The following is a 24,759-nucleotide window of genomic DNA, read 5'->3' as shown; positions in this document are numbered from 1 at the left end:
TTACTTTATATTTACACCGTTTTCTGATTTTTAAAAAAAAAATTTTTTGCTTATGTAAGGCACATGGATTTACTGTAGTCTGCATAGCACCTTGAACTTTATTCTTATTTATTGCGTGTACTTATTATGTGAAGGACTACAGGTGGAAATAAGCATTAAACTAAACGAAACTAAACTAAACTAAACTCAAATTAAATTAAATTAAATTAAACCAAACTAAACTAAACTTCTTTTTAATAATCTTATTCTCACTTCTTAGAATTCTCTATTCTTTAAATCGAAGTGACTGAAACAAATCACAATTTTCCTTCAGGGATCAATAAAGTATTTCTGATTCTGACATTGTATAGTTAATGATGATGATGATGATGATAATAATAATAATAATAATAATCAAATGCTAGATTATTATATTTGTAGTGTCGTAAAATTGTTGATTATCCTTATATCATTTAATATATTTATGTTTTTATATTTGCATGTAAACCAAAGTTCTGTACAATAAAGTTACATGAAGAAAAAAAGGCGTTTCTACTTTTTGTCTCTCCCGGCTCTCCGTCGTGGCGGTTTATTGGCTGCAGGCGGATCACAAAACAAAACGGCTTCACTAACTTGTCAGTTACTAGTTTATTTATCTGTCACGGTGAGTATGACACGTTTTTATAGAAAAATCTATAACGTTTGAATCATTTCAGACAAGTTACCGGTTGTTTCGTGTTGTTTGACCTGATTTTTACGAGTGTTCGGTAACTTTTAAAAACCCGCTGTGGCTATTTTTGTCTTCTGTTGTTGCTAATTGTTAGCTAACATCAACTAACTTCATCTGCTGCTGGTTATCGTAACTACCGGTTAACTCATTAAACTGAGGGGGTTTAGTACAAACATGGACAACTGAGTTTATTTAACTTTACTAAAATCATCCGAGCTGGTGACAGTAAACGGCAGTTAATCTGTTAACTGTTAATTAATTCATTTAAATTAACGTTATTACTTTATTACGGTAACGTTACCTGTCATACACAGTTTAAGAGTGGTGGAAGACGTATTCAGATACTTTACTGTAGTAAAAGTACTAATACTAGACTGTGAAAATACTCCACTACAAGTTAAAGTCCTGAAGTCAAAACCTTATTTAATTTAAAGCATGTATTAATGAACATGTAGTTAAAGTATGTATGTTCCAGTTAAATGTTAAATGCTGTCAGTGTCTTCCTCCTCTGTCTGATGTTTTTGTAATTAATATTTCTGCTGCATTAATGTGTACGTGTCATTTTACTGCTGTAGGTAGTGCTCATTTAAATAAAGTGTGTATTTAGCTTAAGAAAGAGGAGACTTTTCTCAGCTCATAAAGAAACTCTTAATCGTTCAGTTAATCACAAACACTGGACAGACAGCAACTTGTAATTAAAGCTCACAGACAAATGTAGTGGAGTAAAAAGTACAATACTTACTTCTGACATGGAGTGGAGAAGAAGAAAGTAGCATAAAATGGAAATACTCAAGTAAAGTAAATTTGTCCCTAAGAACATTACTTGAGTAAATGTACTTGCTTTCATGTCTCATTTCTGTCAGTGTTGTTGAAAATATATAAAGATGTCTTTTGGGCACCCAAAATCATCATCATCAGTCGTGTTGTTTAAGTGATGTCAGAAACACGTTGATCATAATTTCCAAAGGTGACATCTTGAAATTGCTTGTTGCACATTACAGTGATGCATGAGTGCATGTTTGTGTCTGTGTGTTTGTCTCCAGGTGTTGCCATGGAGGAGGTGACCCGCCTGGTGTCGACAGGAGACTGTGTGAAGATCTGGGATGCGGTTTCCATGGCACCGCTGGAGCAGTTTAACCCTCACAGCATCAGCCACCCTGTTGCACAGGCCTGCTGGAGCTCCAACAGTATCCTGACTGACGAATAGATAGAAAGACATTATTGAATTCTATTGATTATCTTCTTGATTAATTGATAAATAATCTAGTCTGTTAAATGTCAGGAAATACTTATGCTGATTAAAATTCCCTGAATCCCAAAGTTTTGTCCCAGTAATAGTTAAAACGTAAAAGATATTCAGTTTATTATCACATAAGAAAAACTGCAACTTGTCACATTTGAGAAGCTGGAGCTAGTTTATAGTTTTATCTGAAAAAGTGACTCAAACAATTAATGTATTATCAAAATAGTTTCTAATTGTGGAGAGGTTTGTGATTCTATACATCTACTAAAGCACGGCTCCATATCAGCTTTTTCCAAAACATTTTCAGAGCTTGTTTAGACTCCAAAACGGTAAAAATTGCCTCTAAATATGACTCAAGAAAGATTCATCCAGCTGTAAAGCCAAATAGTTTTACTGTGAATCAAGAGAAAACTCTTCTGTTGAGAGTATGTCTCATTCAATCTCATCTATGAACAAAAAAAAAATTCATAAAGCCTGTGTGAAGTGGTGATGGTTGGTCTTTCCTTGACCAGCTCTTTCAGACCAGTACCTGGTCAGTGCCAGCAGCAGTGGAGACAAACTGGTGGTTTCCAGCCTCAAATCGACTCCTCTTCCAGTGGTGGAACTTGGCGAGGGGGTGAGCACACCGCATTTGTACTGTTTACTTGCCTGTATATTTTGTGTACATTTACCTTCAATCAACAAAGAGTATTTTAGTACTCACCCTCGGCTCTTTAATTGTCTGTTCAGAAAAAGCAAACCCGTGTGAGTCTGAGTTCGTCGTCTCAGTTTCTGGTCAGTGGAGGTCTGGATCACTCTGTTAACATCTGGGACCTGAAGACTAAGAGGCTTCACCGCTCTCTCAAGGTAACACAGGACAGGAATTAGACATCATGTACACCTTATATCTGAAGCAATATAAACTAGAAAATACGATAAAAAGGTCTGTTCTTAAGTGTTTTATATCACTCTCTGAGCTGTCAGGAGGTTCCACAGCCTCACAGTGTTTAAACCTCATCACTGTTGAAGATCTCATAGAGGTTTAAGGGGACACCTGACATGACTTTCTCCCTCTGTCGCTCAGGACCATAAAGAAGAGGTGACCTGTGTGTCCTTCAATGCCAATGACAGCTACATCGCCTCCGGTTCCACCAGTGGAGATCTGGTCCTCCACAGTCTGACCACCAACCTGTCCAGTAAACCCTTCGGACACGGCAGCAACCAGGTCAGACAGTCTACTGTGTTTGTCTGAGGAACATTTACTGTGTAACTTTAGGATTTAAATTCAAACAAATGTCCTCTAATCAAACACTTTCTGATGTTTGCGATTTCTCTTTTCTGAGAATATTTTCAAACTCGTGTTTTATCTTCAGCCCATCCATGACCTGAGGCTGTCCATGCTGAAGCGCTCTCTGCTGGGCAGCGTCTCTGACAGTGGCACCGTCATCCTGTGGGACTCCAACACCCAGAAGGAGCTCCACATGTTCGACAGCGCCCACAAGGCTCCGGGCACTGGCCTGGCCTTCTCCCCTGCCAGTGAGCTGCTGGTGGTGAGCGTCGGTCTGGACAAGAAGATCGTCTGCTACGACACGGCCAGCAAGATGTAAGAGTGATGTAAAACTGCTGCAGTCTTTACAGTGTTGTAGCCCCACAGAGAATAACTGCTAATAGATAAATCAATTTAACATTTTGTCTATAAAATATCAGGGAAGACAGCTTCGTAAAGGCCAGTGTGACGTATTAAAATCCCTTGTTTTGTTTGAACAACAGCCTTAAACCCAAAGATATTAATTTTACTCTCATATATGTCAATTAAAAGCAGATTAATTGGTAATTTTGCTTTAAAACTGGCAGATACAAAAACTGATCATCAAAATCATCACCCATTAATTTTCTGTTGCTTTATTGAGCAATTCACAAACTAAATGTCTCAGCTGTCACCTGTAAATATTTAAATACGACAGCTTGGTGCCGCAGTCAGTCAGAGTTTATGGTTACATGTAGCACTGTGTAGCAGCTGTTACATGTGTGTATGTTAAAAGTGTGTATATTGGATGTATAATGTGTGTATGTGTACCTCCTCCAGTGTCCTGAGGTCAATCCGGGTGGACAGTCCGCTGACCTCCGTGGACTTCACTCCAGACGGCACCGGTCTGGTAGTGGGGTCCACTCAGGGGAAGATCTACCAGTACGACCTGAGGAACTCCAGCGCCCCCACCAGGATTACTACGGCACATAAAACCTCAGTAACCTGCCTGCGTTTCCAAAGCAACACCAGCAAACACAAGGTACCAGCTGACCAACTAAAGTACTCACAGACTTAAACAACAAAGCACATAAATAATCAATATGCTGTAATATTGAGATATCGTCTCGTATGGGGTCTCTAATAATTCTCTAGCACCGTCCATGACCTCTGCGCTCGGTATGTTAATCTGGAAACACTGGATTTAAACAACACCTGCTTCTGCTAAAGTAATTTTGGGACTGGTCCAGATTGCCACCAGTGTTTTCTATTGGGAACTCCTAAATTTAGAGTTTAAGTCAGTAGATTAATCTGAAATCCGTTATTTGTTCTCTCTCACTCTCTGTGTCTCTTCTATTCCAGTCCAGTAAACTGGGTCCCACTAAGATTGCCAGTGCTAAGAGATCCTCAGTCAAGCTGTCAAACAGCCAGCCAGACTCCACCCATGGCACAGGCCCCACCCCCCACAGACAGGTGACAGGTACAGGTAAGTTAAGTGGGATTTATAATTGTGTGTTGAACTGACGCCATAACTACAGCGTTGGCTCTGCGTAGACATGTACCATTTGCTTAACCTGACATGCACCTCCCCAGAAAAACAACTTCATGTCACAACGACGCAGAACTCCACCTGAAAACCATTTCCCTCAGTGGAAACTAAGCTTTTATTTAGTTTATTTCACAGAGAAGAAACAAGTAATTGTTAAACAAAAGAGCCTCCACAAAATAATATCTTAAGTTCTGTGTGTGATTTATTTTGGCTTCATTTGAGGAGAGGAAAGTCTGTTAGCGGCAAGGCTAATTTATGCAAAGTAAAATGTCATAGGCTTATGCTAATAATATTAGCATGTTGTATTTGTGGAGAAGTGTGTCTAGTTTGAGTCAATTGTTTTGTCTGTGAACCTTGTGAGTTATAATGGAGCCCAAATTTGTACTTTTGTTTAATGTTGTTGCCATGACGCCAGGTTTTATGTGTTTTTTAGGTGTGTTAGTTAAATTAATCACACTTGACTGCCCTTCACAGAAACTCAACACAGACTAGTGTTTTGGAGGTGTAATTGCAGAGTGTCATAGACACACCACCGCACATGTAAATACCACAAGTATAAATGCTCACAAAGACGTAGGCCACCTATGTAGAGCGTACACACAACTATGAATCAGCCTGAAGTCTGATTGGTCCCTGTGAACATAATTACTTCAGAGCTGCAACAATAAGTTGATTTTTCGATTAGTCAATTGACAGATAAATAACTGGCAGAATTAATTTCTATATTTGTTAAAGCTGAAACATTGGAAAAACATGATGCACATTCTGCATTTCCACTTAATTAAATGGGAAGATTTGCTGCTTTGCTCTGTTTTATATCGTAAATTGAATATCTTTTTTTTTTCCGCACTTTTCGTTGGATAATTCAAGACATTCGAAGGGGTCGCTGTGTGTTGTGATTTGCCTGTTCTCACAATTGGTTGACATTTTATAGGACAAATGGTTAAGCTGTTAAAATAATTGGCATAATAACTGATGATGCCAGAAATCGTTAGTTGCAGCCCTGCGTTACGTTATGGTAAATTGTAATGTTATCTGTAATATGAGATAAAGAAATACATTAAACGTTACTTACAGTGTTGTGTCCAGCAGGGAGCACTGGTGCCGAGGTGATGTCCCGGATGGCTGAAGGCCAACAGGGGACGGAGCAGCCTCCTGTTGTGGAGAAGTTCAGCAGCGTTGGACGAAACAGTCTGGACGTCTTCTCTCCTACTCGGGAAGGTCAGACTTCTGATGCTGCATTCACTGTCCCCTCAAAATTGTACCTGTGGTGCTGCATTCACTGTCTTACCATCTGTGTGTATACAGCTATATATTAAATTATTATATTGAAACCTTAATCCCTTCTTTCTGCTCACGTCTTGTTTCGTCCAGACTGTGGGACCCAGGGGTCGACTGGAGACACACCCTTTGGAAGAACACATGGTAAAAAAAGGAAGTCAGATTGAAGTGTGACAGAATAGTATGGATGATGCTGCAGCTGCCTCTGGTCTAACTGTGATGCTGTGTTTCCATAGTTACCAGTTTGGAGATGCTGTCCAGAGAAGGGGAGGGTCAGCAGGTCATCGGTCGGGCCAGTTTGGACATCTTCTCTCCAGTCAGAGACGGTCAGACTTCCTCTCAACTGGTTTCTACTGGTTTGGAGATCTATGTTAGTGCTTGAAAACTTAAACTGAAATCTTAAGGCTGAACTGTAGTTTGTCCTGCACACAAATACTTGCTAAAAGCTGATTAGAAACACAGGAGGAATCAACCTGTGGAAACCAGGTTTCTCTATTCCGCTTTCCCGAATACTAAAACAGCATGACCTTTGACTGTAGCTGATACTGAAGTGCATGAAGACAAGACAGATCTTTGGTGTCTATGAACGTCATCATCGGGGTGGTTCCTCGTTGTGTTTCAGACTCACATGCAGGTGCTAACTCGCACCGCAAGACCCCGCTGGGAACTCCCCTGGTAGGAGCTGCAGGGCGATGCTACAGCCCACTGTCTGTTTTCCAAACCCCTCCCCCTATCAAAGAGGAGGAGCCAATCCATGCTGCAGCCGCCGAACCATGTGACTCTAGAAAGGTGCTGACCTCTGACCTCAATCTAATGTAGCAGAATATTATGAGCACAAAGTAACGTCACAAATAACAGTCTCTCTTGATTGACAGTCCGACAAGGCCAGCAGCCCCAGTCTGGAAGGGGAGGAACAGACCCCGCCAACAGCATCCCAGCAAACCAATCACATTCAGACGGCCCCACCCTTCTTTACTCCAGAGCCCAACCTCAGGAGAGCCAATGGTGTTCAAGCTCAGCTGAGCTACGACTCACCTGTCCAGGGAGCTCCGCCCACCACCACTGCAGGTAGAGAAAGCCCCAGTCGAACAGAGGAGAGGTTCAATTCCCGTCTGGTGTGTCAGGTTTTCTGGTTTCTAACGGTTGTGTCTGTACCCTCAGGTTCAGCTCTGTCGGCGGCCGTCTCCTCCTCGCTCTCCCAGAACATCGCAGACGTGGTGGGGCAGGCGGGAGCTGCTCCTCTCACCTCCCTGCAGATCCACTTCATCCAGAACATGATCCACGAAACTCTGGAGGACTTCAGGTCCGTCCCTGAACTTTGACTCCTTCTTTAAAGCCTCATACCACAAACGTAGGAACCTAATAGTGTTTATCTTTCTCCTTCCTTTCATCAGGGACGCCTGTCACAGAGACATCGTCAACCTGCAGGTGGAGATGGTCCGACAGTTTTACATCCAGCTGGTACGAAACATCACAGACATTCTCTCATTCTTTCTAATTTCAAGGTGTTCTCTTCCTCCTGCTCTCAGTATGGAAGCCTTTAACGGCCAAGATTTTAAGGTTTTATTTCATCTGTTTTCCCTTAATAACAAGCTAGTTATTGTGTTTTCGCAACATCACAGGTTAAATAACAAATGTTTTCCAAGATAAGATATAGCAGCTGAGGTTATATCAAGGCCTTAGAGATTGAACTTGCTTTACTGCTTTACTGTTAGAGACAATACAAACATAAGTGTGTGTCATCTGACATTTAGCAAGGCTTCAGCTGTATCAGCAGCACAATCAAAAGCCCTTTATACACAAAGGTCGCACTATACAGCCGCTAAAAGGTCGCTTCTTTACGCCACCTTTGTGATTTTACACATAACCAAACAATGGCAGCATCATGTCGCTTCAGTTTGTGATTTTGGATAGCATGCCCGCGTCCTGGAAGCAAAGGAGGCATGACATATGAAGCAACAGTGTCAGGCTCTAGTATGACCTGTAACATAAGTGTAAGGCAGCACTTTCTAAACAATAACAACGGCTAACATGTCGATAACAATCATTTACCATCCCTGTTATATGGCAGCTGATCCTCTCCTCGGAGGGTAAGGAGCTCCCAGATGTCATTGTTTTCCTAATTTGCGGACATTTTTGGCTGCTGTTCTTCTTTGGGTTAGCTGCTAACTGCTATCAGCTGCTTTTTAAAATCTCCCACAGTGGGTCGCACATATAATACGGTGTCAAAACATCACAACCATCCCCACCTCAGTCCTGTCCCGCCATCTATCCCTTTTACACAGACGTCAATTTAGCGCTGTTACTACCTCTGCTGCCAGCTTAAAGGCGAGACAACTCTGTCCCCCCATTCCGTGATTGTACCTTTTATACAGAGGACACAGCGGCCTCAGCCGATTAAATTCAATTTGCGAAAGAGCCCAGTTTTCTCGTGATCTCAAATTAATTATGTTGTCATTCCAACAAAGTTTCATTATCTGGAGAAAATGATCTTGTAATTCTGGAAAACATTTGTTATTTTGATACAAAGACAAAAAAACAACTTACAATCTTGGGAAAACAATGAAAATGAACTTATCACTGGGAAACAGAGGAAATGGAATGGATGGAATTGTCTCTCAACTCACTGACGTCTCACATGTGTCTTTCAGAATGAGATCCATGGTCTGATTGAGAAATACTCTGTGAACGAGTCTCTGGTGGAGGAGGTGGAAAGGCTGAGAGAAGAGAACCGCAGGCTGAGGACCAACTACTGACGCTCTGTTCCTCACTAGAGATGGTTACGGTCAACGGTTTGAATTTTCATCTGCAGCCAAAACAAGAGTCTCAACCTGTGGGAGAGAAAATCTAAAGTCAGAATAAAGTGAACACTGCCTTACTGCTGACTGAAGAGGACGAACTGTCACTGCCTCTCTTCAGTCAGACTGCTGCGGCTGCTGACGATGACTTCAGCATGACTGAAGTCGATGTGTTTTGTATTTGATGAATGAGCAGATAGTGTGATAAAATGTCCAACTGAGTCCATCAAATGGAAACAAACTCCAGTCTGAGGATGTTTAATAAAACGTAAATTCACACTTTCAGACGGACATTTTCTCACATTATCAGCAGCTTCATGTGTGTGTGTGCCTCGATCATGTTTTTATTAGTAAGAAACAGTCTGTCTAAAGAATAAAAAGGTTCATATTGAAATTAAAACATTGACTCATTTTGTGTCACTTAAAATGATGAAAGCAAATGTTTACTTTCACTGTTATTAAATTAATTTAACCTGGAAATAACAGAGAAAAATATACAAAATCCAATTTGAAGGTTATTCCCATATTTCTTACATGACAATTTTAATTTAATGAACAAACTTATGTAGTCACAGTAAGTAACAATCCTGACCTATAATCCCTGTAACCCTCATGTGCTCAGCATCATCTGACATGTTTTACTTACTATTAAATTTCACCCATAACTTAATTTGACAGAAACAAAAACTTACACTTGTTCTCACATTTCTGCTTGGGCTTTTTATGACACAACATTAGTGCAAATATATCAATAAATAATATATCATATAAACCAGGTGCCTAAACAAAATCCTCCTTCATATTTTCTTATTTTTCAAATACATTAAAATATGTTTATGTACATAAGACTGGCAAATAACCTCTAACATAAAGTTAAGGAGGAAGATGGGATACAGCCTTCTCTTTGGATTATATATAGAGATTTTTTCATTTTTCATTCAGTTTGTTGTTATTTTTCAACAAATGTATGTTGTCCAAATAAAATTATGATCAAACTGTAATTAATACCTGTAATTAAAATTACAATCCTTACAATCCCATCCTCATGTAATTTAGAACAGTAGATTAAATATATTTTTTTAAATAATTTAAACAAAATTATTTTTTAAATGTGTGTGTGTGTGTGTGTGTGTGTAAGGTAAAATATCCTTATTGAATACAATACATAAAATATGGTAAGGTTTTTAACATGTTACAGTATTATTCCAAACTTTTAAACTTGTTAATAACAGGGACACCAAAATAAAATGAAGTCACTTATCTCATAAGTTACACTTAAAATGTCGATTTAACTGTAAAGCTTTGGTTCACATCATTAGTGAGTCAGTAGAAGTCTGTATCCTCCTGAGACCTGAACTTTTGTTTGGTGTGCATTTTAAATCTCTCCTAGGTATTTGGGATCAGTAGGACCTGATAAGTGTAAAAACCTAAACATTGTCACTGATAATAAAGTCCCAATGTCCTCAAACGGGACAACAATAAAGTGCCAATGATCTCAAACAAGATGACAATAATGTCCCAATGGTCAGCAAATAAATGATAATTAAGACCTAATGTCCTCAAACAAGATGATAATTAAGTCCCAATGGCTTCAAACGAGACAACAATAAAGTCCCAATGGCTTCAAATGAGTACTTCCTGAGTAACAGTCTTGTTACTGTTGCCAAAATTGGTCAAATTTGCTCCTATATCAAACTACAAATATTATAAATCATCTGTAAACAAGTTTCAACCATAAAATGTGGGTCAGGTTTTGGACCTTGTCCACCTTTGTGTCGGGATCAGCTGCAGACTGACTTGGCAGAGATGGCTGACATCTTGTTTTTACATGGATTAGTGTATTGTGCTCTTACTACAAGTCAATGGCACAAAAAAGTTTCCATGAACAAGGACAAGTCTAGGTTAAGTAGAATAAAGTACAAGGTCAAGTAAACCCAAAATGTGATGTTCACAGGTGAGGTCACGGGGTCTCAGGAGGGCTGTTTTAAATGCCACAATTACAATTATTATGTATATATTTTACTGTTATTGCTATAAAGTATCTAAAACGTTTTTATTTTTATTTTTTTGTAACTCAAAACGGTTATTTTCCTCTCCGAGTTTTATAATATAATCTTTTAAACGCTAAATATCAATGAAACATCAAATTCAGTGAGAAACTCAATCTACCAGGGGCTCTGTAAGCAGGTGTGCGCATGTGCGGAAGTCCCAGCGGACTCCTCTGTCTTGGAGGATTACTATCTCTGCGTGTGTTACTCTTTGGTTGTTTACCCTGTTGTTTGTTGCACGTCGAGCTCGTCACTAACGTTTAATTATAAAACCACCAAGGTTAACCGTCACAGAGCTGCAGCTGACCGTCGGAGCAAACCACAGACACAAACTAACGGAAACGGTTGAGAGTTACCGGAGTACCGTCGGTGTTGTTCGGTAACGTGAAGTCAGCGGGTTTAAACCGAAGTGCACTTTGCTCCAGAGAAAGTTCAGGCAGCTGTTGAGAGCAGAGGTCACCAGACAGGTAAGAAAACACCTTTACTACATATATAAATTACATTAACAGCGCTGCTAACAGTTACGAGCTAAAGCTAAAGCCTCTGTGTCTGTTTGATATGTATTTTATGACCGTTTAATCGTCGACAACGTTAAAGTTGTTAGCTAGTTTCTTGCTAGTTTTAGATGCTTGTTAGCGTTTAAAATCAGTATTTAAAGCTAATAGCTGCTAAAGAAGCTAATGCTAACCATTAACCATCTCTCCCTTGTCCAGTTTTTGTCCTTTTAAATTACCTTATGTTTCTATTCTTTTAATTTTAATGTCTTTATACGGCTTCTCTTTAATTTTCTCACGTCTTAAATGCATCAAGAAACCCTAACAACCCATACAGATCAACTTCCATATATGAGAAAAGAAAATTCAATAACTCAAATTAGTTAAAGGTCCAGTGTGTTAGATTTAGGGAGATTTAGTGACATCTAGTGGTGACGATTGCAGCGTGCAACTAGCTGAAACTTGTCCTAGTTAGGGGCTGTACACATGCTGCGTTTTTTGCGCCCTCAAAGACATTGTTTTCAGTGGTGACACGCAACATTAGAGTGACGCCGCTGCAGCATACACGCCTTCCGAGCGTTTCAGGGCGAAATTGCTGCGACCCAAGATAAACCAAGTTCAACTTTTGGAATGCAGCAGCATTCACGCACATGTTGTGTCGAGGAACAACCAATTACAGTCAACTGATATCTTTCCCTTCTTCTGTAAATATCAGTCTGTGGTAAATATGGAAAAGTTGATCATTTTAGTGCAGGGCTACCCAGAGCTTTACATCTGTCTCACAGACGATAGGCCCACACAGGTCCCTTAGAATTTTCTTTATGTTTATTGTGTAGGAGGTTTTTAGCAGGAGCCGGATTATCCTCAGAGGTCTCTTCCGCTCCAAAACAAACCAGGTGATTAAACTGGTAAAAATGCTGAATAACTCAGTTAACCTGACACTGTTTGGTCGGAGATGGGCAGCTCGCCAGCACCTGCTAATGTGTGCTCACTGTTGTTTTCTGATAACTTAACAACTTGACATTCAGGAGGTGTTCTCTGGGAGCAAACTAACCAACAGAGGTCTCTTCCTCTCCACAACAAACTGATCAGGTTATTAAAACCGGTAAAAACACTGAATAAAGCATTTCATGTTACAAATCATGTTTTGTCCGCTGCTGCTCGTTGTGGAGGGGCTGCTAACTGTGGTTTTAGTTGCAATGAGGATAATTCTTAAGGAATGGGAGGTGACCAGTGTGGCTCAGGGAACTAGTCTCAGGGATTCACCTTGAGAGATTTTGATATGACAGTTGAGTTTGAATGATAAATTTGAGAGTATTCGGAGCCCAGTAGTAAGGCACCTTAATTTACTGTCTGTTAGCTGAAGTCCCTACTGAGAGTCACCACCATGTTCTGTTATTCTTGGCCATTTAGAATAACAGAACACTTAACGTATTTATTTCAGTCAAGTCTGGCTTTTTTTTAACTTTGTTTTGTGTTGGGTTGTTTTTTTGTATGTGGGTCGAATGTTTGTTAGTCTGTTTGTATATGTAATGTCGTTTTTGAGATGAAAATTAAACATAATATGCATGGTTTGATCTGTTCTGGGCTCCTGTAGAAACAAGGCGATCTTCATAGATGAGGGCCCGCTCCCTATGTAGATAAATACGGCTCATTATAAGGTAATAAAAACATAATGATTCTTATTTTCAGGTGATTATACACTATAGAAAACATCCATCCATCCATCCATCCATCCATCTTCTAACCGCTTCAAAACATACGTAAGATATTATACTCCATATCTGCTAATATACCCCCCTAAATCCCACACACTGGACCTTTCTTTAATTGCTATGTTTTGGACTTCAATGCTTTTTCCTAATAATTTAAACACTTTATCAAATGACTGTCCATGTACTCCAACAAAATGCCACAAAACAACTATAACAGAACAGGTTACAAAAAGTTATCAGATCCCAGAGTTAAGTTTTCTATTGTTTTTTGCTAACTGAGAAAACTAAATAACAAAATCAGTAAAGAAGAGTAAAGAAAATTATTTTAGTAATTTAATTGGTTATTCTTGCGGGGCGACTTCTATTTCTAAAATATGACTGAATTGAAAACCTGGAAATGAATGCTGTATTTGTTTCACAAATTATATTTTACGAGACAAACTATAATTTGAATATGATTTTGAATTACATTGAAATTATTTTTTCATCAAGAAATATTGACTTTTTCAGTGCTTGCATTTATAAAGATTATGCTCTCCAAAAGATTAAATTTACTTTAACACTATTATCCACTCAGTATCAGTACTGCTTAATTAAATATAGTTTGGACTTTATATTTACCACTGTCTTGTCTATGCAGCATGTTAACAAGTCTGATCACATACAGAGGATGCTGTACTACTACTTTAAAAAACATTTAGAGATCCTTATTATTTTGGGAGCTTCAACCATCAACTTGTGATCAATAATATATTAACTAAAAATTAAAATAACTTTGTATTTTTCAGCTCTGACCGTCTCTCCGGGACGATGGCGAACCCTTTGAGGGCTGAAGTGGTCCGACTCTATAAAAATGTGAGTTGTATTTTTATTACTCATGATAATATAGAAGTTAACTCTTAATGTCAAATCCAAACACAAGTCTGGGAAAGATCTTTTTTTTTTAATCAGCAGATGAAGAGTTCCTTTGATAAAAAAAAGATTTATTCCTATAATGACGAAACCACCAGTTTGATTGACATTAATATGAGCGCACAGTAGGGCTGTCACAATATCAGATTTTCACTACACGATTATTGTGGCCAAGAATTTATGATGACAGTATTATTTGGATACTTATAGCAAATTAAAATACAACAATCAAATTCATCTTTAACTTTTTTTTATTGTGTGTTTTGTCTCTTATTTTGGCAAATAAATTACACTCGAAATACGAGTGTCGGGAGGTGGAAGAAGAGTCTGTAACCAGAACTTTACAAAATTGTACAAAAAGAGTAATAACACTCCATGGATAGTGAAAAGGAAACCAGATGGCATTGGGGGAGACAAAGAGAGAATGGAAAGAATATTATCATATCATACGATATTATCATATGTGTATTATTAACATATCAATATTTAATATTTAAATATCACTGTTATCATCAATACTGATATATTGTGACACCCTAGAAACAAAAAACTGGATTTATTAGAATTTAAAAACGTTGAGATACAAAAATGAATGAAAAGTAGACATAATCAATTTTTTGCAAATGAACCTTTTTTGGTGATGATAATGATACTTTCTGACACAATGGAAAAGAAAAAACTTGTTTCTTTGAGAAAATAATGACAATATTATTATTAGTTTATTTCAATTTTTTGTCAGGTTGTCAACAACATGTTGCTGTACAAGTTCACAATCAAACTTTGTATAAAAAAATATAACCAGTTAGTGCTGCACGATTAATCTAATCGCAATCGCGATCGTAACTGCATAAAAGGCTGCGATTTGCGATTTAATGTAGCCTAAATAAATGTTAACGTGTGTGCCTGTGAACGTGACTGGCTCTCCTGTAGTGTGTGGAGTTTGTTGACATCACGCCCACAAGCTATCCTGGTGCGTGCAGCTGGCGTGCAGCAGTGACCAACACAGACGCTGAAGAAGAGCATGAGCTCGACCATGAACAGGCTGAGTTGGTGGCGAAAAAATGTCTGTTACTTGGCAATACTTTGGATTCAGGTACGGCGACGTTGAACAGTGTAAAAGTGTAAAAGTTAAAGTCGCCACGTCCCGTGGCAACACGACCAGTCTATATTAGCACTCGAGACGGGACGTGGCGACTTCAACTTTTAAACTTTTACACAGCACGTCTTTCTGTCCAACGTCGCGTACCTGAAAGACGTGCTGTGTAAAAGTTTAAAAGTTAAAGTTGCCACGTCCCGCGGCAACACGACCAATCTATATCAGCACTTGAGACAGCACAGCACAGGGAAAAGTAGGAAGAGTGCATGCGAGAGAAAGCCGAGCCGTGTAACGTTAAAGACAAAGAGACAACTGAAAGCCACCAGAGCCTCATAAAACAACATCCAAGCACAGTTAAGCAAACATTTGTAAGTGTCACAGGGAAATCATGGACTCCATAACAAATGAAAAATTGAGCAATTTTGCTCGGGTTCGGCCCACTTGACATGCGGCTGTGTTGTGCTATGGCACTGGAATGTGCCATTTACGTGACAACGCCTGAACGCAACATATGCTCGCTCCGCTGTGTGTACAGTTCCGTGCTGCGCTGCTGTGTGAGCAGCATGATTGACTGTGCTCAGTCCGTTGATGGTCACTGACACACTATCTGTCCATAACAGCAACTGCAGCAACTCAGGTCAGTGCCCCCCCAATATAATGTAGGGGAAACACTGAATCAAGCAAAAAGACTCATGATACCATTTATTTATTACATTTTATTGTAATTATATTGTAATCGCAATTGCAATCGCAAATCGCGATATTGTCCACCATAATCGCAATCGCACATTTTTCCCAAATCGTGCAGCACTATAACCAGTGTCTGTGAAAGTGTTACATGTGTAATTAAACTGAATTATCTTATCTAAACGTTCTCCCCTCTGTGACACCACAGCTGCTCTACCTCGGACGGGAGTATCCTAAAGGTGGCGAGTACTTCAGGGACCGCCTCAGAGCTGCGTTCTCTAAAAACAAAAATGTGCAGGACCCGGAGCAGATCAAGGAGATGATTGCTCGGGGAGAATACGTGGCCAGAGAGCTGGAGGCGCTCTACTACCTGAGGAAATACAGAGCCATGAAGAAACGCTACTACGAGGAATAAAAGGCTCCTGCAGAGACACTTCAGAGACTCATTGTGCTGCAACCAGCTGTGCTTCTTAATCAAACTTAAATCAAGTAGAAGATTCATTTGTCCTGCTGGAAAATAAAAAATTAGACAAACATAAGAGGAATTGCCTTAAAATTTATTTGAGTCTTGTGAAACAGACTGGAACGTCCGTCCTCTCAAGACAAAACAAAAAACGTCAGCAGCTTTAAAGGTTTTATTGTTTTGTTCCTGTAGAGTTGATTCAGTACTGACAGAAAAACACTTAAATAAAAGTATAAAAAAAGACAAGTTGTGTTTCAGACTACAGTAAGACCAAGAGAGCACAAACCCCTCAGCTCACAGTAGAAAACAGTAGAGACGCCGCCTCGCCCTGGAGGAGGCGCTGAGGTCAGTGGTGCTGTGGGGCGAGGGAGTTGCCGTCAGCCAGGTTAGCTCTGCAGATGGGACAGGTGATGTTGTCCTGTCAGGGGGAAGACAGACGGTTACTATCATCATCATTAATCTGTCAGTATGAATCGGAGTAAGGCAGAGAATCGGCACATTAAGAAAAATAATTTAAAACCATTCGATTTAATCATATCTAAACAGTTACAGACTGACTAATCGTTGTAGATTAAGTTCAGACATTTATCCTTGACTAATAGTGAACACCTCTGTGATTTAGGGATGGAAATCGAGAATCCATTAGAATCGTTTACCTTCGAGCTTTTCAGTTCTTTTTAGCGATGCTGTCATATTTTTCTGCAAATAATTAAGTCAAACCCCAGCGTCTACTCTGTTGGGAACTTACACCAAGAAGGAGTCATGGTGGAGTGGATGAACGGTCCAAAGTGTGGCTTCGTTTCACAAAGAAAGATGACAACAGTCCTGCTTTATGTCGGTAAAATGATTACGGGTGGAAACACCAGCAGTATGCTGAAATATCTTTCTACGCAACAAGGGCTTAAATTCCAGGAATGCTGTTTATCTGACAACACGCGACTGACACCGCTTCCCTACAGAGCTGCATGTTCGTTATCGTGGGGAAACATACTGTTATAATAACATTAATAATGTAATAACATTAGTGCAGCACAGGCAGGCTCAGCTGATTTTTATTCAACTAAGAAAATATAAATGAAAAACGAATGCTGTAAATATTCTGTCATTTTATCCACTAAAGGTAATGACCAACTAAATGTTGCTACAGCTGCTCCACTCGAACGTCAGCTCCTCCTCTCATAGCGGTTAAACAGTGACACTTTTCCCACACTTCTTCCACATGCGTGCCTTTTTCGAATGTTGCTACATTGTGTTCAGACTCAGAGATAATAAAACAGTTGTGTTGACACTGAAAACCTGCTCGAGCCTTCTTTTTTTCCACACAAAAGTGTTTCCCACAGTTTTAATACAGATTAATCAGGTGACATGTTTGTCAGTGAGCTTTAGAGGAGCTGGGAGGTGGGAAGAGAGGGAGATTTTACAAAATGTTGAACAGTTCCGTGTAAAGCAGAACATGATATGTGAGCAGTTACCTTCAACCATCTGTCAATACACTGGACGTGGTAGTCATGGAAACAGGGCAGCATCCTCAGCTTCTCTCCATCAGTGTAGTCACAGAAACAGATCTGACACCTGTCAATCAATCAGCAGAGGAGAGGAACAAACCATGAGATGTCGACATTTTAATCCTTACGTTAACACGATTCAATTACTAATTCAGTGGGGCCAAACATTGTCAGCTGCCTTTTTCAAACCTTTTTAAGCTTTTGGTAACAACTTTTATACAGATACAAATGAATGTAGTTAAAAACACTAAGTGTGGGAACGGAGTAAAAAAGAGCTATCAATGCACAGAATCATGACAAGTGGTCATACCCTGACATGTGCAACTCTCAACAGAGAAGAGAAGGAAGTACGATGATTCACTCTATATATGTAATTTACATACTTTATCATATATCAGATTTATGTGTGCTGGGCCACTTGGAGGACTCTTCTGGCCCATATGTGGCATCACTAACATTCCAGGTAATGAATACAAACGTCATGAGTCCAGATCAGACTGGCTGAGGATCTTATTGATGACTTACTGAGTGTTGCCGGCGCTGTTAGCAGACTGGAAGGTTTTGGTGGGAAACCTCTGGATTTCCCTCCGACTCAACTTTTTGGACACAACAGAGCCTTGACGCTCCTCGAACGCTAAAAGAGCCTGAAAGACGAGCAGATGGACAAAATGAGCAGACACAAAAACATAACAGTCTGTAAAGAAATACAGAGCACTGTTACACTATGATCTCTGATGATTCTGACTCATGCATTAATGTAAAAGCTCGTTTTACACTATTAACTTATGATTATTTTTATTATGGCATTCATTCTTAAATAACTGGTAAAACACATACAGTTTGAGAGATGATTTTATGAAGGCTCATCAGATGCCACCACAGAGGTTTAGAATATTATGATGAGGGATTGAAAAAGTCTGGGAAGTTTCATTATGTTATCTTTTGTTGCTACAATTGAGAGACTCAAACACTTTAGTGGATCCCGGGGGACAATATGCAGAGGAACCTAGAGCAGTAAATAAATAAATAATAATAATAAAAATAATAATAATGATGATGACTTTATCAGGGACACAGAGAAAGGTCCATAGCGTACCACACAAAAACAGACAATCATCTATGTACAAAAATACAATACATAAATACCCAACACTACATTATGCAAGTTGATATAAAAAGACAAATTCAATAAACTGGTTTTGTGGTATATGTCAGAGTCATTTCTGTTTTTAAGATCAAAGAATTCTCACTAAATTAACTACCTCATCCTCCACTTTGTTACTGACAGTTCACTTGGAGGTCCTATAAGAGTCCAACTGAAAGAAGGAAGAAGCTAAGATGATGTCGTTGAACATTCTTCCCAAAATGTGAGATGAAATTTAGAAATAAAAAGCGTTCAAAGGCTTCTTTTAAAGCTCTGACTTCATCAAACAGAGCTCAGTGGGATATATTTTCTTACAGCTCTACTTTAAAGTTTTGTTTTTAACTCTTTTGATTTGAATTATTAATATCCAACTAAAGGTTTGTTTGAAACATTGGTTTTATTTTTAAGGCATTTCATTTTTTTTCCTCTTGTTGTTGGTTTAATTTCAACAAAATGTTACCTTTATATATTTACTGTGTCTCTGTACACTGAGGTGGAGAATGAGCTTACATTGTGACCAACACATTGTTAATGTGTTTAAATAAAAACATTTTTATTCTCCTCCTCACCTCGTAGTCGTTTCCCTGAAGGTCTTCTGAAAGCTCAGGCTGGGCGTTCCTCCTTCTGGTCCGCCCATGTCTTCTGGTTTGACCAATCAAATCTGTGGAAACACACCAGCTGCATCAGTTTAAGTAAACACAACTGAGACCCTCAACTCAAACTGCTCCTGATCAGAGGTAAGTACACATGAATGTTGCTGTTCAGTCTGTTTCTCCTCTGTATTTATACTCTGCACGTTTTAGCCTTGATATGTTAGTGTCTCTCTACATATAGTGATTTTCAGTGTTGGTGAAGGGGTTCATCGTGTTATTATAAAACAACTCATAGCTAATTGCTCAGAGACGTGTCTTTCAGGGCTGCAACTTATCATTCTCGATTATTCCGCCAATTATTTTCTAATGAATGATTTTGTCAATTAAATGTCTGTGACTAAGCGTTGCAGCTCGAGTGCGTTCATGATCTTACCATCTTCAAAGCCGACCAGCGGAGAGACAGCAGCCAGTAAATGAGGCATCCAGCTGTGCTCCATGTAATACTGCAGAGAACAAGTCAAAACTCTGTGATCACACATTAACTTCAGTTCCTACAGCACTTCCTGTCCACCTGTACGACCTTCTCATGACCTGACAGATGCGTCAGACTTTAGATAGACACATAATATTTGTTATCAGGATGAATTGTCTGGATTTGTTGACAAAAATACGTTTAATCTCTGTCTTACCCTGTGCTGGCTCTGCTGATGAAGATGATGGTAAAGCTGGTGATGGTGAAGCTGATGATGGTGGTGCTGGTGCCTGCTGACAGACTCCTCTTGGTCAAACTGGGCCTGAGTGAGCAGAGAGCATTATGAATATTTTAATAAACACACACTGCACAGGTGAGTCGTCTCTTTCTGACCCGGCAGGTGAGAGATGCTAACCTGCAGGCTTCGCGCCAAGGCCTCGTCTTCCTCCTCCTGAGCCAAGCGAACCACGGCCTCCTCGTCGTCACTGATGACAATCTCCTCCGATGCTGCAGAAGAAGAAATTACTAATCAGGACCAATAAGCTGAAACTGCTGAGGCTGTCTTAACACTTCACATCAGGACCAGAGTTCTGATTAAATAAATAAAGTTTCAGACTAAATCATCTTTTTTAAGGTCAATTATTTAACTACAAAGATACAGAGTTTCTGCAGGGTTCAAATTAAAGTTAAGGCCGTTTAAATATCCCTAGAATTACATTTTTTCACTATGTCCCAGCAGAATGTACCAATTATTCCTAATGATATACTTAATCAAATGAACTCAGCCTTTCTAGCTCTTGTAGTGACAGTGTTTGCTAAACAGGAAGTAAAATGTTGCTGTCGATTCAGTGAGTTTGCTTTGAGATTCAATCTTTTATGGACACTACAGCTGTCTGCTGTTTTGCACATACAATCACTTGCACTAGATGTGCTCCCTTTATCCACTGCTCATTCTCATTCACTGCTGCTCATTATTATCCACTTCCTATTATTTTCATTATTATTATTATTGTTATTGTTATTTATCGCCGACTCTTGGACTTTTGTACTTATTTGCATGCCTAGTTATTTAAGTTTTTTAAGTCTAATTTTGAAATCTTTAATCCGACTTTTTTTCCTTGACTGCTGTACCACTGGAATTTCTCAATTATGTGATCAATAAAGGTGTATCTTATCTTATCTCTTTTTATCCTATATTTGTTTCCATGTAGTCAAATTTGGTATGTTTACATGCACACTAATATTCCTATTATTCAAAATATGGCAATATTCTGAATTTGATACGGTTGGATTTTCCAAAGTAGCCCTTTTCTGAATATGGCATGTTACATATTAATACTTGGGATATGTCAGTATTATTCGAGGTTTAAGGAGCATTCTTTGGACATTTAGAAAATGCCTTTAAGCCGGGATTTGTACTACAGTTTGCAACACATCGCCTCTTGTCTGTTTACGGTCGGCTCTGTGTGTTGTAGGGCTGCCACTAACGATTATTTTCACTGTCGACTAATCTGTCGATTATTTCTTCGATTAGTCGACTAATCATTTAATCAAAAAATGTGTTAAAATGTTGAAAAATGTCGGTCTGTCTCGCCCAAACCCCAAAATTACGTCATCTAATGTCTTGTTTCGTACTCACGCCAGAGGGTTTTAGTTCACTGTCACGGGAGAGTTTGGAAGCTGCCAATATTTGAATGTAAGAAGCTGCAGTAAGAGTATTTTGGGGTACTTTTATAGTGCTTTTCTATGAAAAATGACTCAAACCGATTAGTCGACTACTAAAATAGTCACCGATTATTTTAATAGTCGATTAGTCATCGATTAGTCGACTAATCGTGGCAGCCCTAGTGTGTTGTCATGGATATGTATGTATATGTATATGCTGTATATGTACACAAACCAACTCGCCAACAGTTTGCAAGGCTGGTGTAGACATGCATGCTCAAAAGAAAAGCCCAAATTTCTGGTCTGACAGAGAAACACACCTACTTTTAAACATCACTTAGATAAACAGGTTTTTTTATTGCGCAAAACAGCGCCAACCTTTTCAGAAGGTGGTTAAAGGAATCAAAGAGCAAGGCTGTGTTCACACAGTCCAACAAGTCCACCACTAATGAAACTCTGAAAATATCCTACTTTGATGCAAAGAAGCAAAATGAAAGGGCGCCCATTAGCTCACCTGGTAGGGTAGGCATCCCATATGCAAAGGCTTTGTCCTTGCTGCAGTGGCTGCAGATTCGATTCCAACCTATGGCCCTTTGCTGCATGTCACCCCCCCCTTTCTCCCCCTTTTACGCTAAAACTGTCCTAGCGATTAAAGCAAAAATGTCAAGCGGCTCCAGCTGGTTTACTTTTCCTTATTTTGATGTAATAAACGACATGTCAGGGCATTTTAATTTGAGCATGCAAAACTGCATGTAAATGGGAATATTAGTGGAATATTCATTTCATTAGACATGTCAACAGCTTTGAAGGAATATTGTCCTTTTCAAATAAAGGCAAAAACCGGACTACTTTGTCCGTAAAGGTAGTCAGTGTCTCCATTAAGAGTGTGCCAAATGATGTGTGAGCAGGTCCTGTTTTCAGCGTACCCACAGATTTACAGACAGCTATCACTGGAATACTGTGATATGGAAGAAAGCTTAAAAACATATAGATTCTCAGGCAAGTTCTGCAGCCTCTTTGTGTTCACATAGCTACACTGTCTCCTCACCTGTTGAGGTGTTTCCTTGCTCGCTGTTCAGCCATCTCCTCTCCTCTGCGGTCAGGAAGGACAGAGAGTCGGAGGTGGATGCTGCTGCTGCTGCTGGTGAAGGTGAAGCTGTTGCTGGTGTCAGACTTTGTGTCGTCCTCCAGCTGAGACGAGCAGGACAGGAATCAACTGTGGAGCCCGCCACAGTCAAACCAACCTGTTCCACCTCCTCCTCTGACACAGGTGTAAGGTAGGAGGTCGTGGATGATGATGAAGATGAGGACGAGGAGGAGGAGCAGGATGCGGTGGACAGCGGAGCCTCAAGCCAGCTGTCTAAAGGGAAAGTCCTGAGAGATGAAGCTGGAACAAAGCCGACGCTCTGCTCTCCCACCGCTGCAGCCAGACGTCTGCGTTTGGATTTATGTGAAAGTTCTGGTCGTCCTGGAGATCCGCCGCCAACGGCCACCTGAGGACACAAACACATAGCAGTCAACATCTGGATATACAGAGCTGGCCATGGTGAGAATAGAAAAACTAAAACCTGTCAGTACTGAAGGTGTCAGCACGGTGACTTACCGGACTGAAATGCTCCTCTGTGAAGCGAGTGCGTCTCCTCCGTTTGCCAAGTTGTGGGCTGATAAACAAACAAACCAGATTTTAACATTAAATCAACAGTTTGTTGAGCAAAAAAATCCTAAGACTGTTAACAGTCAAGTCTCTCTTTACTGGAAATTATTTTCCAGGACATTTTCAGTGATGATCAAGCTGGTATGACAGACAGATTGCGTGCTGTTGAAAATGAGCCGATCATTCGTACTCCAGTGTTGCTCTGGAGAACCGCTCACCCAAACGAGTCCACACTCAACACTTTGCTTCACTCACATTACTTTGAGCTTCTGCCACTTACGTTGTTATGTCATCCAACCTGCAGGTGCTACCGTGTCATGTGACTTAAAGGTGTGTTCGTACTGGTTCCACAACATATCAGAGAGCAGCCTGGTCAAAATACTCTTGTCCACACAGACTACCATTTGAACATTATGATAATGAACATAAGTTTTAGATGGCAGTGTTATCAGATTAAGGGAACACTGATAGATAATGCAGGAGTTCATTCTCAGCTCAAGGAAAATAAAATAATTTTCCAGGAAAACACAAGATTTTCCAGGACATTTAACTTGATCACTCATTTTTTCATGCGTTTTCCAGGCACTTAAGCTCATTTCAGACCTGCACCTCTTCACATTAATCTGATGATCATTTACATAACATGTAGCTCTTATGCTATCAAAATTTTACATAAAAGTCACAATGCCACTCTGAAACGATCTGCAAGATTTTAAACACGTCGAGAGTCTGAACTGAACATCAGATTATCATAAAGACCGCAGCATGAGGTGAAACATGCAGAGAAAGGCCTTTTAAACGTCTTTTGTAACATTACTGCCTTTGAAAATCACTGCGATCTGTTAACTCATGCTTCATCTCTTAGGCACAAAATCAGTTTAAAAATAACCATGAAACAAGAGTTTCACTTGCTGGGGAGGTTCTCCTCAGATCTTCAAAGAGCGGCTGGAACAAACGTTTTTTAAAAAACAACCACAGAACTAATCTGAGCAACAGTCTCTCCTTATAGTTTAGATTTTCTCGACCCTCGTGCTTAAGATGGTCAGTAATGAAGTCTTTATCTGCAAAATTAGATTTGAAATCCATCAGCTGAGAGAAAACAGTCTTCTTTCTTATCATAAGATTTTTCAAAAATGTTCCTGTCATGTCTGAAAAGAGCTCTAAGCAACACTGACATAAAAGTCTGAATGACAAAAAGCATCACTTTAACAGACAGATGAATATGATGTATTCCAAGTCTGAAAAGGACTTCCAAATGACAAATGTGGAGTCTGCAACTGTGTAACTGAAAGTTCTTCTTTTCTCTGTTACGGTTATCTGTTCAGTTAAAGGATAACATCAGTATTTTTCAACCTGGGCCCTATTTCCCCATGTGTATGTGTGCGTATGATTCATAGGTACAACTCGTTTTAAAATTGGTTCAGTATTGAGGGAGGCGGATGCAGCCGGCAGCCGCGAGGTAGATATGGGGGCAAATGCGTCCCGTATAAGTTTGCACATTAAAAG

The 24,759-nt window shown here is 39.6% G+C and overlaps 3 protein-coding genes across 7 annotated transcripts in view; 2 read left to right on the top strand and 1 right to left on the bottom strand.

Moving 5' to 3' along the window:
• Positions 1–528: 528 nt before the first annotated feature.
• nedd1 (NEDD1 gamma-tubulin ring complex targeting factor) lies at positions 529–9,199 on the top strand. 3 transcript variants are annotated; one of them, XM_050073825.1, is made up of 16 exons: positions 529–643; positions 1,753–1,896; positions 2,474–2,568; positions 2,682–2,798; positions 3,016–3,156; positions 3,305–3,534; positions 4,018–4,219; positions 4,540–4,663; positions 5,819–5,947; positions 6,101–6,151; positions 6,244–6,333; positions 6,630–6,796; positions 6,883–7,075; positions 7,169–7,310; positions 7,402–7,468; positions 8,659–9,199. In XM_050073825.1, exons 2-16 carry the CDS (start codon positions 1,761–1,763, stop codon positions 8,761–8,763), a joined length of 1,989 nt encoding a protein of 662 aa, XP_049929782.1. In that variant the 5' UTR covers positions 529–643; positions 1,753–1,760; the 3' UTR covers positions 8,764–9,199. The 3 variants fall into 3 exon arrangements, with proteins under 3 accessions (XP_049929782.1, XP_049929781.1, XP_049929780.1); XM_050073824.1 differs by having other exon boundaries at positions 5,816–5,947; XM_050073823.1 differs by having other exon boundaries at positions 5,804–5,947.
• A 1,822-nt stretch (positions 9,200–11,021) lies between these two features.
• Positions 11,022–17,515, top strand: lyrm5b (LYR motif containing 5b). Of its 3 annotated transcripts, XM_050073876.1 has the most exons (4): positions 11,022–11,320; positions 12,945–13,008; positions 13,851–13,917; positions 15,966–17,515. In XM_050073876.1, the coding sequence occupies exons 3-4, from the start codon at positions 13,873–13,875 to the stop codon at positions 16,170–16,172; spliced, it is 252 nt and encodes an 83-aa protein (XP_049929833.1). In that variant the 5' UTR covers positions 11,022–11,320; positions 12,945–13,008; positions 13,851–13,872; the 3' UTR covers positions 16,173–17,515. The 3 variants fall into 3 exon arrangements, with proteins under 3 accessions (XP_049929833.1, XP_049929831.1, XP_049929834.1); XM_050073874.1 differs by lacking the exon at positions 12,945–13,008 and having other exon boundaries at positions 11,027–11,320; XM_050073877.1 differs by lacking the exons at positions 11,022–11,320; positions 12,945–13,008 and adding an exon at positions 13,043–13,110.
• Positions 16,303–24,759, bottom strand: part of si:ch211-59o9.10 (uncharacterized protein LOC561841 homolog) — a 10,449-nt gene continuing 1,992 nt past the window's right edge. The window contains exons 3-11 of the mRNA XM_050073838.1: positions 23,203–23,260; positions 22,648–23,092; positions 20,350–20,441; positions 20,152–20,256; positions 19,896–19,965; positions 19,439–19,530; positions 18,251–18,369; positions 17,693–17,792; positions 16,303–16,638 (exon numbers count right to left, since the gene is read on the bottom strand). Coding sequence (XP_049929795.1) covers positions 16,567–16,638; positions 17,693–17,792; positions 18,251–18,369; positions 19,439–19,530; positions 19,896–19,965; positions 20,152–20,256; positions 20,350–20,441; positions 22,648–23,092; positions 23,203–23,260 — 1,153 coding nt within the window. The 3' untranslated portion in view covers positions 16,303–16,566. The remainder of the gene's footprint in view (positions 16,639–17,692; positions 17,793–18,250; positions 18,370–19,438; positions 19,531–19,895; positions 19,966–20,151; positions 20,257–20,349; positions 20,442–22,647; positions 23,093–23,202; positions 23,261–24,759) is intronic.

Source organism: Epinephelus moara, chromosome 20 (assembly GCF_006386435.1).
Source record: "Epinephelus moara isolate mb chromosome 20, YSFRI_EMoa_1.0, whole genome shotgun sequence".
In the NCBI taxonomy this organism is placed as follows: Eukaryota; Metazoa; Chordata; class Actinopteri; order Perciformes; family Serranidae; genus Epinephelus; species Epinephelus moara.
Note: the sequence above shows the minus strand (reverse complement) of the source record. Positions and strands in the feature narration are given on the sequence as shown.

Coding starts and splice junctions, on each gene's coding strand:
- nedd1 (XM_050073823.1), top strand. CDS start 1,761: ATGGAGGAGGTGACCCGCCTGGTGTCGACAGGAGACTGTGTGAAGATC. Junction 3,157..3,304: donor TCGGACACGGCAGCAACCAG/GTCAGACAGTCT, acceptor TTTTATCTTCAG/CCCATCCATGACCTGAGGCT. Junction 6,334..6,629: donor CTTCTCTCCAGTCAGAGACG/GTCAGACTTCCT, acceptor GTTGTGTTTCAG/ACTCACATGCAGGTGCTAAC.
- lyrm5b (XM_050073876.1), top strand. CDS start 13,873: ATGGCGAACCCTTTGAGGGCTGAAGTGGTCCGACTCTATAAAAAT. Junction 13,918..15,965: donor TGGTCCGACTCTATAAAAAT/GTGAGTTGTATT, acceptor GTGACACCACAG/CTGCTCTACCTCGGACGGGA.